A 16,738-nucleotide genomic window follows, 5' to 3' on the forward strand; every position below is an offset into this window, starting at 1 on the left:
TCAATTTGACTTAAATCCTGAATTTATTTTTGTATGTACTTGTCTCTCCCAGTAGCATACAACTCATTATGAGATTATTTCATTCTTTTTGCTTGTATTCTCAAAGACTAGCACTTGATTGACTGATTCTTGATTCCACATCTAGCACCATATCAAATGAGTGATGGTTACCTAGAATTTACGTAAGCTATGCATGGAACTTATATAAACTGGAATAAAATTCTACATTTAAAAACTTAACTCTGGCAAAAATATGTTGGCTAGAACTTTCTTGTATTAAAATTAAATATGTTTTTGGAATGTGAATCTGAATTATCTTCCTACCAAAATCCAATTCTTTTTCTGACTTCATGATTTTTGTCAATGGCTCAACCATTTACTTAGTCTTCCATATTTGAAATCTTGGTATTCTTCCATTAAACTCTAAACTCCTTTGACTTTTTACTCTTTTCCTTTGTTGTCCCTAGCCCTCTTAGCATAGCTCCTGGCACATTGCAACTTAATAAATACTTGTTAATTGATTAATTGATTGATTCTCTTTGATACTTCCTTCTTCCTCCCAAAGCACTTACTATATCCTGTCAATTTGACCTCCTTGATATATTTTAGCATTTATTCCCTCCTTTCTAATCTCCCAATTAGACTGATGTAATACTCTGCTAACAGTTCTTCCCACCTCCACTCTCTCTCCCCTGCAGTCCATTGTCCATACTGTTATCAGACTCCTCTTCCTCATATCATATTATTCCTGTAATCAAGACTTTTCAATGGCTTCTTATTGCCTACCAAGTAAATTTCAGACTCCTTAGTCTGGCATTTAAAAACCTGCACAATCTGGCATTACCATACCTATCTACCTTTCTTTGATACTATATCCTTGAAGACATTCTATGCTCTAGCCAATTTGGATTACTGTTCATTTTTAAATTTTTACAAGCATTTACTATCTCTGCCTTCCACTTTCCCTGCCCCATTGAACAACAAATGAATAAAACTTTGACAAAAATCTTTGCCACAAGCACGCATAATCCAGCAAGGCAAATTCCCATATTAGCCATGTCAGATTGGACTATTTTCCATCCTCTGTATATGACCTGCACTTTCTGTTCCATATGCCTCAAATGCTTTCCTCTATTCCTGTTGAATTCTTACTAAACCTTTAGAACACAATGCTTGCTCAATGAAGTCTTCCCTGACTGCCACAGTCAGAAATGATTGTCCCTCTAGGGTCCTCACATAGCACTTTGCTTCTCTCTTATGCATTTATCATTTGTATATATTGTGGTATAGTTGGCTTTCAATCAGCCCTGGTGGAAGCAGTGCCCATATTGATGAAATTATAGTTTCACAAACCAGGGAAATATAATTATTTGTGTATGTGTCACATCCCCATGTTAGATTCTAAGTTCCATGAGTGCAAGGGCTAGGTTTTAGCTCAATGTTCCATCTTACCAGAACCTAACACAGGTCTCTGTACAAACAGATCCTTCATAAATGTTGGTTTAACTTGACAGAATTGAAAAATTTTAAAAAAAGCTTTATTTTGGGAGCATCTGGGGACATCTGGCCTGAAGGAGAATCAGGCTGGAACTGGAAGGAGAACACAACTTTTTCCAGAGAATTCAGGCAGAAGTCCAGGAATAAACTGCACTTGATTGGCTAGAAGAGGTCTCCAGAACTAAAGAAATTCAATAAAACTCATTTGGGCAGTTTCCTTAAATGTAAAATAAAGGGCTTAGCTTTGATGGCTGTGATGGGTCCCTCCAAATATGAATACATGAACACACATAGGATAAATTGAGATAGACAATAGAGGAAAGGCACCAGAATAAAGAGGAATCAGGAAAGGTTTCTTGTAGAAGATGGGATTTTAGTTGGAATTTAAAGGAAGTCAAGGAAGCCAGGAGGTAGAGATGAGAAAGGAGACAGTTCCAGGTATGGGGAAAACCAGTAAAAAAAAAAAAGTCTAGGGATGGAGTGCCCTATGAGGACTTCTGGGGGCGGTATAAGTAAGGCATAAGAAGACTGGAAAGGTAGGAAAGAGCTGTTGTGAAGGGCTCTAAATGCCCAAAAGGGAATTTTACATTTGGTTCTAAAAGTAATAGCTGGTGCTTATTGAATGAGGAGGAGGGGGGTGATACCACAGATGACTTCCTTTCAGTCATTTTGTACTTGAGATAAATTGGCTTATTTGCTCCTCACCAGTCTCCTGACTTCATAAAGTTTGTCTCTGAAGCCTCTACTTCTCTTCAAGGCTCATTTCTGGTGCCATCTCCTACAGAAAGTTATTCCTGATTCCCTTAGTAGGTGCTTTCTCTGTCATAAGTTTTATGTATGTGTATGTGTATATATTTGTATGTGCTATATGTATATATTGACATGTTGTATCCCCTCAGTGAAATGGAAGCTCCTTGAGGGTAGGACTGGCTGTTTCTTTTTTTTCCTTTATTTTTCTAGTGACTCACACATAGTTGGTGCTTAAAAAAATACTTGTTTGAATGGATTACCTACATGCAATGAGGCTGTTGGACCAGAATTAGGATTTCTTCACTTTATTTTGTGTCATGGATAACTTTGGCAATCTGGTCAAGCCTTTGGACTCCCTGCTCAGAATAATGTTTGTTGCCTATACTTATAATGGAAAGAATTGCCAAATTTCAGTTATAGGTTACTGAAAAAAAAGATGCATTTTCCCCCCATTCAAGCTCATGACCAAATATAAACACACAAACACACATACACACAGAGGATAAATTGAGATAAATAACAGAGGGAAGGCATGTGATTGGATATCTTTGAACTCCAGGTTAAAAATGCCTGGATTAGATGACCTCTAAGGCATCTCCTAGCTTCAGATTCTCTGTTCATATGATTTATGATATGAGGAGTCTAGAAGATAGGGGACTGGGGGTTTTCCTCCAGAGGCCAGAGTCACCAGAGGGACCCCTAAGCCCTTGGGTGGTACCAATGATGGCAGGTAGCATAGGCAGTGGCTACAAAGCTTCCCCCCCCCCAGCTTATAATTTTTTTCTTGGCTTTGAATTAATAAGTATGAAGTCCAGAAAATCTAACATAATCTATGCCTATATAGGAAGTTCCCCCCCTACTTCCACATAGTTTGAGAAGTCTCTCCCTCCTAATTCTTTCTCCATAATAATAATGAAAGCCATGCCATCGAATTCGCCTAGAGTCCAATTAAAAACTGACTCCTGACCATCAAGGCAGAAAGAAACATTTAAGAGCAGCTTCATCATTCTTGGCTTCAGCTGGAGATTGTGAAGCATTTGGGAGAGTGCTCACTATTAAATTCAGAGAAATAGCCTATCAGACCAACTTCCTTCTACTTGATGAGGCCTGGGATTCACACGAAATCTTTAATCCTCACGCTTACTCTCTTTATGAAGAAGTTATATTCAATTAGAAGAAAACAGTTTCAAACAGATTGGATCATTTCCAACCCTCTGAAAATATGCCTTTTTAAGTCAAGCAGGCCATAATGTGCCTACCACTTCTCCAAATGCCAAAGATAGTTTAATTGGGGGTAGTTCTGGAATGTGGAAGGTTACATTTTGCCATAGTCCCAATCTGAATTTGCAGGCCATATGTAGGGCAGCTGACCCATCTTTTGTGGCTGACTGCCACAAGACAATTATGATACAGATGGTAGAAATAAATGAATGAACAGAAACCACATATTGTCCAAATTGAACAGGCCCCCAGAGGCTTTCTAGTCCAATCTCTACAATATCCCCTAGAAGTGATCATCCAGATTTTGCTCAAAGGCCTCCAGTGAGAGAGAATCCACTAGTCCAGGGGTGGGGAACCTGCAGCCTTGAGGCTACATATGGCATTCTAGGTCCTTGGGTCCTTGGCCTTTTGACTGAGTCCAAGTTTTACAGAACAAATCCTTTTTATTAAGGGGATTTCTTCTGTGAAGTTTGGATTCAGTTGAAGGGCCGCACCTGAGGACCTAGAAGGCGACATGTGGCCTTGAGGCCTCAGATTCCCCACTCCTGCACTAGGCAGTCAGTCAATGAGCATTTATTAAGTGTTTAGTCCCAGGCCCTCTAATAAGCCCCGAGGATACAAGAAGAGGCAAAATCATGGTTCCTAAATTCAGGATCTTACATTCTAATGGGACAGAACATGTGCAAAAATCTATGTACGTATAAAATAGATCCATATCCATGTAAATGGGAGGTAATCTCAGGAAAAAGGAACTAGTAATGAGAGAAGGAGGACAGGAAGCCAGGAAAGGCTGTTTCTTTTCTTTTCTTTTCTTTATTATATAATTTGGTTTTATATTACTTTCATTTCTAAATATAGCCCTTCCTCTTCCCAACCTCCCCAAATGATCTCCATTAACAGGAAAGGATTCTTACAGAAGATGAGATTTCAGCTGAGTTCTGAAGGAAGCCATTATCTTCCTCTTATGCCTTACTCTAGAAAGAAAGTTCATGCCACACTGTGGGCACCTAAAAAGTACTTCAGAAGAAATGGCACTGTATTCTCTTCCTGTCAAATTCCTTCCTCCAGTAATCCTTCCCTGATCTTCCAGCCAATAATTACCTTTCTAGCTTTGGCCCTCAAATCGTTCTTTTGCCTCTTTCAAGCATTTACCATATATTGTTTTGTATTCCAGGACCTAGTGCATGTGTCACACCTCTTTGTAATTTCCATGAGGGCACTAGCATAATGCACAGCTCACAGTAGGTTCAAATGTTGCCCCGGAGGAAAAGGCAAGGGAGCTTGAGAGGAAGGGACTTGGTTTCTCTGTTCTTGGTTCTGCCACCACCTACCTGCATGACTTTGGCTCTATGGGGCTCAGTTTCCTTATTTATAAAATGAGGGAGTTGGGCTAGAAAAGACATTGTCTAAGATTCCTTCCAGATCAAAATCCTTCCATCTTATGATCTAGCATGGGGTTTGGATTGCCTGGATCCCAGCTGCACTTATGTTTACCATGTTTATAACACCCGTCCCCTTCTCTATACCCATACTCTAATTCAGACTGTAATCTCCTTTTTCCTCGACTACTGCGGTAGCCTCTATATACACGCACACACATATATCTGCATACCCACACACCTACACATATATGCAATATAATGCATGTATGTACACACACACATATATATATATATACGTATATTTGTTTTATCATTGCCTTATGTTTTTATATCATCTAAATGTCCCCCTGTATCCCTCCCCTTTTCTTTACCAGAGTCATCCCTAATAATTTTAATTGGTCTCACTGCCTCCAGTCTTAGAGGACCCAAGTTCAAATGCTACCTCTGTCACTTACTATTTCAATGACCTTAAGCAAGTCCCAACCTCTCTGGGACTCAGGTTGAGGTGATTAGTTGAAATGGTCTATGAGATCCCTTTGAACTCTAAATTGACTATAGTATGTTCTCTCTCAGATAGGACATTAATATTTCTAAAACACAGACCAGATCAGTTCATTCTGCTGCCGAAAAATTTTCAGTTGTTCCATATGGCCTCTAGGGTAAAATGCCAGATGTTGAGCCTGCTATGTAAGCCTACACCACTCTGACTTTCATTTACCCTGCCAGTCTTATTACTTTCCTTCGCTTGTTCTCTGCTCTGCTTTTCTGGTATTTGTACAAGGCTATTTGACTTCCCTTGTACAATGGCAAAGGGGCAGATTGGCCCTTGGACATGGCCAGGGATCCGCCATGTCTAGATTCCATTCCCACCCTTTTCTTAGTTTCGTAGAACTCTCTATACTCCCTCCCACAGATCACTATGAGCTTCACAAACTGTCTTACATACATGATCTCTCATTTGAGCTTCTTAGCAGCCATCAGCAATATAATTTTCTCTATTTTCAAATAGGGAAACAATCAGAGACATTAGGTGATTTGCTTATTGTCACACAGCTAAGTATTAGATTTGAACAGAATTGAACTTAATTCTTTCCAGCTCCAGGTCTTAACACTGTTCCTTCCTTCTCTGCTGCATCTAAGAGCTTAATTTGAGTTCAGGTTGATAAGTCTCATGGAAGAACTAGAATTTGGGCTAAAGGAAGAGGGGTAAGGAGAGGGCATTCTGGGTAAGAATGACCTCAACAAAGGGTTGGAAGGGAGAACGAGCCTCACATGTTCAGGAGAGACCACAACATATGGTCCCAACGAGTTACGTCTTTTGGACGAAATAACGGGAATAGGGTTACCCAAAAGGCACTCCCCTAACACAAGAGCTGATCAACCATTCTTGGGACCTGCCAAATTATAATCTCTCAGGCTTGTTTTCCACCTCAGTCCTAAAAAACAGCTCCATAAACAGGCAGGCAGATGCGTTCGAAACAGCTCGGCAGAATTGACACTGGGCATATCTGCTGTTTACATACTTAGCCTCCAGCGCCAACGCAAACACTCCGGCAGCCTCAGGGGCAGCAGCTGATGTTCCCGAATGCCGCAAAGTACAGTTGCCGTATAAATCCGTGGTCGCCTAGGAGGGAAGGGGGAAAACATGAATAGAACAGACAATGACAAACTGAAATGACTACCTGAAAGCTGAGCAAAACAGACAAGTGAGAGAGGTGGGGCTCTTTGGGAATAATTTAATGTCTTTTTCGCTCGGTCAATATTTCTTTTCCTGCCGTGAAAGAAAGGTTTGCATTTCCAGTCACAGAAAATGAAATATGCCCAATTTCAAGGGTATTTAGTTTAATAGGGCATCAAAATCAGCTAGTAAAACACCATTTGTATGGTGCTTTAAAAATTCATGAAGCACTTTACAGAGATTATTTCATTTAAGCCTGCTCTGTGAGGTAGATACTATAAGGATTTTTATCCCCATTTTAAAGATGGAGAAACAGACCCAAAGAGGTAGAATGACTTGCTTAGGGCCACATTAATATGTGTCAGTGGTAGGCTCTGAACAAAGGTCTTCCTGACTTCCTGTCCAGCACTTTATTGGTCATGCTGCCTCTTTAAATCAATTGTCCACAAGAAATCCGGAAGGAAAATCTGCTTTCTTCCTAGTTGTTCTATGTCAAGCCAACTAAGTAAGTCATCTTGGGAAGGTATCTAATAAGCTGAGTTTCAAAGAATTTTCATACAGAGAACTGAACTCCACCCCTCTTCCCAATTTGAAAGACCTTATTTTAATTAAGGTTATAGATAAGGTTTCAGGCGTCCCATCTTTTTTGATACTCTGTAGATGATTCAGGTAGACCTCATGTTTTGAGGGAAAAGTCCATCTGGGGGGCTCAAGAAACCCTTGATTGAAGAGTCTTGGGAAAAGCAACTTGTTCAGTAAAATGACTGGGAAATGGGAAGTGTCCAGGGAAGTTCATTTTGGTCTGTAGGCAGAATTTTAAAGAAATAAGGAATATTTCACATTATGTGAAATTATCCAGGAAAGAATAATAACTTAGAAAATTTGAGAGACTTCCCTTTCCTCTTGTTGCTTCCTCCCCACCTCCCACCTTTCCCCTTCCCAAAATCTCAGTGAAAATGATGATGATGGTAACATTTGACAGTGTTTAAAGAAGGTAGAGGCATACCTGCCCCACCTAAACAGTAATTCTGTTTCTGAAGTCACATTGCCTTCATGAATTAATGGATTTGTGAAGTGTCTATAGAGAACAGCATAGTTCCAAGCATGTAGAAATTTAAAACCTGTGGGGACAAAGGCTTCAATTTTTCATTTTTTCTCTTTAACCCAACAGCACTCAAAATATAAATGCCTATCACTAGGTTGACAACCATGACTCTGAAAAGGTACAAGCACAAAATAATAATATCTCATATTTATATAGAGCTTTATTGCTTTTTCCTCTCAACAATCCAATGAAGTAGGTAAAACAATTATTATTATGCCCATTTTATAGATGAGGAAACTGAGGCTACAAACCGTTGAAGCAACTTCCCACAAGTCACACTGTTCCAGGCCAGTGCTAAAGCCCTCATTTTCTGACTCCATGTCTATTTCATCTTTCTAACAAGTCTCTGGAGTATACACATTTCTATTTCTAAATCCAGCCTGGAAAAAGACAAACATCCTGGTATAGATAGGTAACAGAGATGATTCAAATCCTTTATTTTCTTTTATTTTGCCGTGCCTGCTGGTTAGCAAATGATCGAAAGCTTGTTCCTCTCCCATTAATCTTCACATCCCAGCAGACTCCATAATAAAGCTGCAATGCTAAATCTGTAATATCTCAATTATATTCCTAGCCAACAAAAGCTATGCCAGGAATGCAGGATCAGCACTTTTCAGTAAAGTGAGCCCCTGGTCCTGAGCTGCAGCCACTGCATTTATCTCTTGGATGTGAAAGTTGCTCCCTCTTTTGCAATAACATCAGTATTAGAGCACAGTCTCCAAAAGCCTCCACTCCACCCCCCCAAATCTGAAATCTGAGATTCTTGTAGTGACTTGGACCTGTCTACTTCGGTGTTTTATGCATCTGGAGACAAGCCAGGACAAGCCTTTCTCTTGGAGATTTATCTTCTGTGAAAAAACAGCATTCCATCCACTGAATACTGGTAAATGGACTCCTTTTCAAGGAACCCCCTACCTTCCTCCCAATCCCCACAACCCACTATGTAATTTGCTTGAGGAAATAGAAACATTGCTACATGGGTAGATTCAATAAATATAACTGTATTTTTTATGGAGTCAAAGAATGTTAGGAAATCACTGAATCAAAATGAAAAGCAATAATTCAGAATAGAGACTTGGAAAGGGAGCTAGATCAGCATCGAAAAAACTTAAGGTCTGGTTTTGACTCCATTGTTACTAGCTTGGATAAGTATACCTGCTTCAAGAGAGGCAGCTTTGTATAGAGGATGGAGTGCTGGACACAGAGGCAGGATGACCTTGGTTCAAATCTTGCCTCAGACACTTGCTAGATGTATGACCCTGAACAAATCACTTAACACGGCTCAGGGGATAGAATGCTGGGCCTGGAATCAGGAAGACCTGAGTTCAAATCTAGCCTCAGACACTTCCTAGATGTGTGACCTTGGGAAAATTACTTAACCTCTGTTTGCCTTAATCCATTGAAGAAGGAAATGGCAAACTACTCTAGTATCTTTGCCAAGAAAACCTTATGGACAGTACTGGCATGCTATGGTCCACAGGGTCACAAAGAGTTGGACATGACTGAATGATTAAACAACAACAACAAAAATGGGGCAGTTAGACTTGATAAATCTCTAAGATTCCTTCTAGCTCTAAATCTGTGATCCTATGACCATTCTGTGCCTCAGTTTACTTATTTCCAAAATTAGGGTTTTGGACTAAATGAGTTCTAAGGTCCCTACTAACCCTAAGCCTCTCTGATTCTATAGTTCTACAGTATGTTCCAAAAGACTTCATATAGTTTTAAGCTATTAAAGTTCTTTCAAAAACCTTTCCTAGCTTTGTGACTCTAGGCAAGTCACTTACCCATCTGTCTGCCTCAGTTTCCTCAACTGTAAAATGGGGATAGCACTTATCTCCCAGGGTTGTTGTGAGGATCCAATAAGATAATATTTGTAAAGCACCTAGCATGATGCCTGGTTATTTAAAGTTATTAAAGCTTTAAACTGCACAAGACTTTTGGAACACGTGGGCTTGGCTGAGAAGACACATATTTACTAAACTTTTTCATAAACATTGGCTATATTTCCCTACTTCAACTTTTGCTTGTCTCCTCAGGATTCTGTATCTCTATTAAGCAGGGTGTGTGCAAAACCAGAAGAAAAGTGGCAAAAAATGTCCTAATCCTCTGATTGGCTCAGAGTAGTTTGGTGTATGATGGAATGAAATGAATTATCCTTACAAATCTGTCATTGAGCAAGAGATTAAAAACCCTGAGTTTCCTAATAAAAGGCAGTTGTGCTGTTAACATTTTTGACATGTGATGCTCCAACTGGTAGAAGCATTTGCTTTTTGCCCAAGACGCAAACCTTAAGTTCCCACTTTGCTGGTAGGGTATCAAAAGGAGCTGGTAAAATGCACAATGTTATTCTCATAGCATCTGTTTCGTTCTTTAAGGAAAACAGTTCACTTTCAAGAAGAGTGTCAAGTAGGGGAAGATAATGGTAATATCTTGGGCTGCTGCACAGAAAAGAAATTATAACACCTTTCTTTCAAAGAGCTTTCATGTGTGTCTTTGTATTTTAACTATATCGATAGAAATGATTATTCCTGGACATTTTTAGCCATGCATCTGTCTCCACTCAGGTCTTCATCTCCATTCCTCCCAAGCGCACAGGGGACTCTACCTCTAGAACCAATCTGGGCTTCCCTAGACCAGCTTTGGTCTCTTTTGCCTGGCTCCAGGCTTCTAGGAAGTTTCTGGACATGCTATTGAGGACTTATTCCACCTTCCCTTTTAGCTCCTTCCCTTCCCTTTATGTGCGACCTTCCCTCAGGATAGAAAGGTCTTCACTGATCAACCACAGTTCCAGAGGTTGAATAATGAAGCATACTACTTGCCTTCTGGCAGAGAGGTGATGGACTCAGGGTGAGACTGACATATATCTTTTGGACCTGGCCAATGTGGGATCTTGTTTTGCTTAACTGTGTACCTTTGTTATAAGGGTTTTCATTTTCTTTTTTTTTTTTTCAGTTGGGGGGAAGGTGGGAGGGTGAGATATAGATTTTTGCTAATGAAAAAAATAAAATAAAATTCAAAGTAAATAAATTATATTTCAATAACATAAATATTATCAAACATGTTTAAATATAATAAAAATTATACCACAGCATTATAATATATATCATGTTATAATAACATAATATAACAAAATAACATATAAATAATAGTAAATATAAATAAACCTTTAAGAAAAAGAATGCCAATTTCTCGAGTTCAGTAGTTATTTTCACTCTCTCTTGTATCCTCTGCACTCAATACAGTGACTCGTATGTAATAAACACTCATATAAATGGTACCTCTATGTGTATGTCTGTCTATTAATTCCCATTTCATTGATGGGGAAACTGAGGCTCGGGGAGGTTAAATGGTAACACAATGAATCAGTAGCAATCCCAGAATTAAGCCCAGGCCCTCCTGAGTCTCCAAACAGAGGAGGTTCCTTTTGCAACATACATTCTGCACTCACCACACCGGCTTCAGGGTTTCTCTTCCTCCCATTGCTGAATGTGGATGCTAAGGTAGAAGAGCAGCTTTCATCATATAGAGCGGTGCGGCCATCGTTGATGGCGGAGTTGATGGAGATGGTCCACATGCTCGAGGCATACCCATCACAGTTGCAGTCATCGTAGCTGCCTCCATCCCCGGAAGCCCACACATAAATGCTGCCTTTGCCCCCACGGCCCTGAGAGAAAAAGGGGGAGAGGATGGATTTGTGACAGTTTCTAACACAGTCTCTTACAGAGGGCCTGGTAGCTATAGGCCAAGGGAAAGGGGTTCTAAGGGCTGGTGAGCAGGTCCAGTTTGAATGAAAGTCCTTTTAGCATCTCAATGACCTTTGTGGTTTGAAGATTTATCTCTGGTGAAAGACCAAAGCCCTTGCTCATGGAAGGATGTGTCTTCCATGAAAAAAACTCTCTTTGTCAGGTTCCAATCTATCTGAAAAAATTACTTGAACATGGTAATTAAGTCAGGAATACAAAAGATGGAGATAAGGATGAGTCCATTGGAAAATATCTCAGAGGGGACCAAAGTCCAGCTCCCTCACTCAATGGATGAGAAAACTTAGGCCTAGTAGGACAACTTAGGAAGCTAGGTGGCCCAATGGATACAGTTCAAATCCAGCCTCAGATAGTTCCTAGCTGTGTGACTCTGGACAAGTCACTTACTGCTCTGAGTTTCCTCAACCAAAATGGAGATAAAATAGCACTTATATCACAGTTTCCTCAACCGTAAAATGGAGATAAAATAGTACCTATTTTACAGAGTTTATCTTCACTGACCATGAGGATAAAAATGAGATCCCATTTGTAAAAAGTACTTAGCACAGTGCTTGGCACCTAGTGGCCACTTCATAAATGTTTTTTTTCTCCCTTTTTCTCTCCTAAGGTCACATAGGTAGCAAATATCTCAGTCAGAGCTTGAGCCCAGATTCTCCGTCTATAAATGAAGAGTACTTTCCATAAGTAACATTCTACCTCTGTCCTTCTCCAGACCCAAATCTGAATGGGCCAGATCATGCTTTGGAAGGAAACCCATGACTTTCTATGCAATTTTTAGTTGAATGAGGAAGGGAAGATCTCACACTGAATAGAGGTGCAGGCTTAATTATTCAGGTGGGTTTCTTTCAGCTCTTAGCAAGAGTGGGTCAGTTGACTGGGGCAGAATGTCTTACATTATTAAATGTGGTATTGGCTGTTTTTCTTTGTTACCGGGGAGTTCAGTTTGGAGGGCTGGGGGCTGGTATTTCAGAAATGACTGTGATGTAAAAACAAAGGCATCAATAAGGCATTATTTTTAAGTGAGTTAGTTGTTCAAAATTAATGAGCAGAAACACATGATTCACAGTACAGGGATTCTCCAAGTAAGAAAAAGTCTCTTCTAAAAAAATAAAAAGAAAACCATTATAGTCACTGCTGTTGTGCTTTTCTGTGTGACTTATAGATTATGAATAGCCCATTTAAAAAAAATCACTTTGGACAAAAGTGGGTGAATGTGATTTTCTTCTCTCTTTTTCTACTGCATGGTCACATGGAACAATTACAACATTAAACAAATGGCTTATTGTGGAATGGAATAGACTTTACATTCATGTTATGGTTTATTTGATCCCAAACTCATGATTCCAGAACATTATTTCAGTAATCCTTTAAAGATCTTTAGGGGAAACTTGGGAGTGGAAAGGTAGTTACTTCTCAACCAGGCTTACATCCCTCTCCTCCCTCCAGGACTGCACCTAAGGTAACTGGATGTCCTAAAGTTCGCATCCAGTTCTGATGATTTCTTATTTAAAAGGGAAAGCAGAGGACCATGCTATATGAGCATATACAGAGTTTAATTTTACAGTCCCCCAAACCTTAAAAAAAAATCAGTTTGACCCATACTCATGACCTTTTATTGTTGTTCAGTTGTTTTTCACTCATGTCCAACTCTTTGTGATTCCATTTGGGGTTTTCTTGACAGAGATTCTGAAATGGTTTTCCATTTCCTTCTCCAGCTCTTTTTACAGGTGAAGAAACTGAGGCAAACAGGGTTAAGTGCTTGCCCAGGGTCACACAACTGGTAGGTGTTTGAGGCCAGATTTGAACTCAAGAAGATGAATCTTCCTGACTCCAGGCCCAGCACTCCATCAACTGCACCACCTAGATGCTCTACTCATAATATACATGCTCCTTGATATTTGTGTCCTATTGAAGTCTGACTCCTATGTCTCACAGTGGCATGGAGGTGACAGTGGATCATTGAAGCCTTTCTAAACTTAGCCAGATTGGTTTTTGGAAGACTCAGTCATTGGGGCATATATCAACCAATCAATCCAAAAAGTATTTATTAAGTGCTGACTGTGATGTGAGGCCCTGCATCAAATGTTGGGGATACACAGATAAAAACGTAATAGTCTCTGCTCTCAAGGAGTTTACATTTTAACAGGGGGGACATTGTGTACATATTAAGTCAGTCAGTCAGTTAACTAGTATCTATAAGTGCCTGCTCTGTACTAGGCACTATGTTGAGCCTTGAGGATATGAAGAAAGGAAAACATACAGTTCCTGTTTTCAAGGAGCTCACAGTCTGATAGGGGAGACAACGTGTAAACAGTGAGCTACAAACAAGTTATAGATAGGTTGAATTGAGGATAGTCTCAGAGAGAAGTCACTAAGATTAAGAGAAGTCACTAAGACAGGGAAAAACTTGCGGAAGGTGAGACTCTAGCCGAGACCTGAAGGAACCCTAGGTGGCTGGGAGGTGGAGATGAGGAAGGCAAGAGTTTCAGACATGGTGGACAGGCAGTGAAAACTCTTGGATTCTGGAGGAATAATAGCAAGGGCGCAGGTGTCACTGGATGGCAGATTACTTCGAGGAAAATAAGGTGTAAAAAGACTGGCAAGGGCCTGGTTTAAAGGGTTTAAAAAGCTGAACAGAAGATTTTGTATTTGATCCTGTAAGTGAGAAGGAGTCACTGGAGTCCATTGACTGGGGGGTGACATGGTCAGACTCATGATTTAAAGATATCAGGTTGATAGCTGAGTGGGGCTGGACTGGGGTCGAGGAAGATTTGTGACAGAGGCCATTGCAATGGTCCAGACATCAGGTGATGAAGGTGATGAAAGGGGCAGAAGGGTTTGCTGTGACAAGGAGACAGGCGACCTCTTAATGGAAAATAGGGGGGGAAGGAGGAGATAGTTGCAGAAGGCATCTGAGTAATGTGAGACGAGGAACGGGAAAAAGAGAGCTCTCTAAGAATGGTCTCAATTTTTTTCAGTGACATATATGAGGTGAGGTTCTCCACTGAGAGCAAATGGGGAATGGGGAGCTATTGGAAAAGCCACTGTGGTAAGTGGGATAATGAATCAATTAGGGAGATACAAAAGGATTACCTTGATGCAATGTGTGTGTATATATATATACATGTAAACATGTACACTTACATGTATTTACTTATGTGTATATAATATATATATAATTTAGCTTGGAAGGTCTTATCATAACATACTAACATTTAAAGTCTTTTAAAACTCAGAGTTCATCTCTATGCTATGATAAGGCCCTGGGGAAAAATGCTTTTACCTTCCTCTCCCTCAAAGTATGCATGAGTGTATACACACACACACACACACACACACACACACACACACACACGTGTCACTGCCACTAAAATTGCTTATGCTCTGAGGCTTTACATTTTTTCAGCCTCATCAACCTCTTGTTCCTTTTTGACCTAACCATGGGCCTTCCCTGGAGAATGCTCCAACCAGGATAAGGTTGACTTTCACTCCCAGGGGAAAGGGGCTTCTTCCAGTCAGCCATTGGCCAAGAAATGGGGGGAGAGGTGCAAAATACAAACCAGTTTGATTCCAGAAATGTTCTTGCCTTCCCTGTTTGCTTTCAACGTGGAGGAGCAAGTAAAAGCTGTGAGCAGAGCATTGTTTCTAGCATGGCTCTTAAAATGCTGAATAAATATGAGCTATCACTATCATCATCTTCAAGGTGGGGTTCTGGGTAATGACAGCTAAAGCCCATAGGTAGGTAGCATTCTAAAAATGCTGTAACACATTTGTGTGCCATTTTTGGTGAAGCCCCTCCAAAATTTGTCATTTTCCACTCCCTCCCTCCCCTTTCTGGGTCAACTTTGCCAATCTGGTGGGTATGAAGTGTCAGTCAGTCAATAAATATTTATTAAATGCCTACTAGGTGCCAGGAATTGTGCTAAATACCAGGAATAAAAAAAAAAGGCAAAAAACAGTCCCTGCCCTTAAGGAGCTCACAGTCTAAGGAGCTGGGGGAGAGGGGAGGTGCAATGAGCTAACAAATAGGTACAAACAAGCTACATTCAGGATAAACAGGAAATAGAGAGGTTGGGAAAAAGCCTTTTAAGTGGGGATTGTAGGTGGAATCTCAAAATTACTTTGGTTTGAATATCTTTAATTATTAGTGATTTGAACATTTTTATATGGCTATTGATAACTTGGATTTCTTCCCTTGAGAATTGACTATTCATTTCCTCTGACCATCTATTAATTAGAAAATGGCTCTTATTCTTATGAATTTAAATTATCTCCATATATGTCTTGAAATGAAAATTTTATCAAAGAAACTTTCTGTAAAGATTTTTTCCCCCTCTTAGTTAATTATTTCTCTTCCTAACAGAGGGAAGATGGACTCAATTTGCAGATTAAGACTTAAATTTTTGAATGTGGCCAATGTGGGGATCAATTTTATTTGAATATATATGTATACACACATTATTACATGGGTTTTGTTTTTCATTTTCTTTCTTTTTTTTTTTTTCCAGTGGGAGCAATGTGGGGAGCTGTAAAGTGAAAATAAATGATTGTTAATTGAACAACAAAAAAAAAGCTCAGCCAACAGAGCTTCTTTCTGCTGCCATAGTATTGGTGAAATGAGATAAAACAGTATGTGTGGAGCATATTATAGAACATCGATATTCTAGAACATCAATGGATTTTTATCTAATTGATGTGGGTAAACCCTACAAAAATGAAGATTGTAACCCACTCATGCTTCCCCCTTTTTATCCAAGCTCTCTCATAAATCTGCCAGGGAGGCCTGCGGGCCTTCTTCACGTGCTCTCAATATTGTGTAGATGTCCATGGCGCACACACACATCAGTTGTCTCCTGACTTCATGATTGTTTGATCTTATTTCCCCCCCAAGTCATACATTTCTCTAGTGACTTTATGTTCCATTTCCTGTATAGTTCCTCATTTGTAACGTGTTGCAGCCTCATGAAAAATTACAAACCTACAATATAGCTCAGAACACTCAGTGAAGCTCGTAAAATACTCTTGAGACCTCATCTGCCCCAGTGCAAGAAGGAATTAGTTGACTGCCAAGAGCTCCGGCACATACTGCCAGTGTCTTGCCAAATGGCTTTGATTAAATTATAAGAGGTGACACTTGGACCTGCCCTCGTGCTGATTAATCACTTTTCTTCTTTTCCAGATGAAGGCTGGAGTAATGCCCCTCATGCAGGATGCTGCATGCCAGCAATATTCTTGCCTTAGGTGGGCAGAGCCTGGGGTAGCACCTCCCTCCCCTATTATTAGAAATCCGAAAGCTTGATTATCTTTTTTCACCATATGGCAATATGGTAATGTGCTCCAT

General features: G+C 40.0%; 1 protein-coding gene across 1 annotated transcript in view; it reads right to left on the reverse strand.

Annotated features, from left to right (window-relative positions):
• Positions 1-16,738, reverse strand: part of PCSK2 (proprotein convertase subtilisin/kexin type 2) — a 310,439-nt gene that overhangs the window by 14,821 nt on the left and 278,880 nt on the right. Inside the window, exons 9-10 of the mRNA XM_020986389.2 lie at positions 11,085-11,300; positions 6,374-6,474 (exon numbers count right to left, since the gene is read on the reverse strand). Coding sequence (XP_020842048.1) covers positions 6,374-6,474; positions 11,085-11,300 — 317 coding nt within the window. The remainder of the gene's footprint in view (positions 1-6,373; positions 6,475-11,084; positions 11,301-16,738) is intronic.

The sequence above is a fragment of the Phascolarctos cinereus genome, unplaced genomic scaffold (assembly GCF_003287225.1).
Source record: "Phascolarctos cinereus isolate Bilbo 61053 unplaced genomic scaffold, phaCin_HiC Scaffold_2;HRSCAF=192, whole genome shotgun sequence".
Classification (NCBI taxonomy): domain Eukaryota; kingdom Metazoa; phylum Chordata; class Mammalia; order Diprotodontia; family Phascolarctidae; genus Phascolarctos; species Phascolarctos cinereus.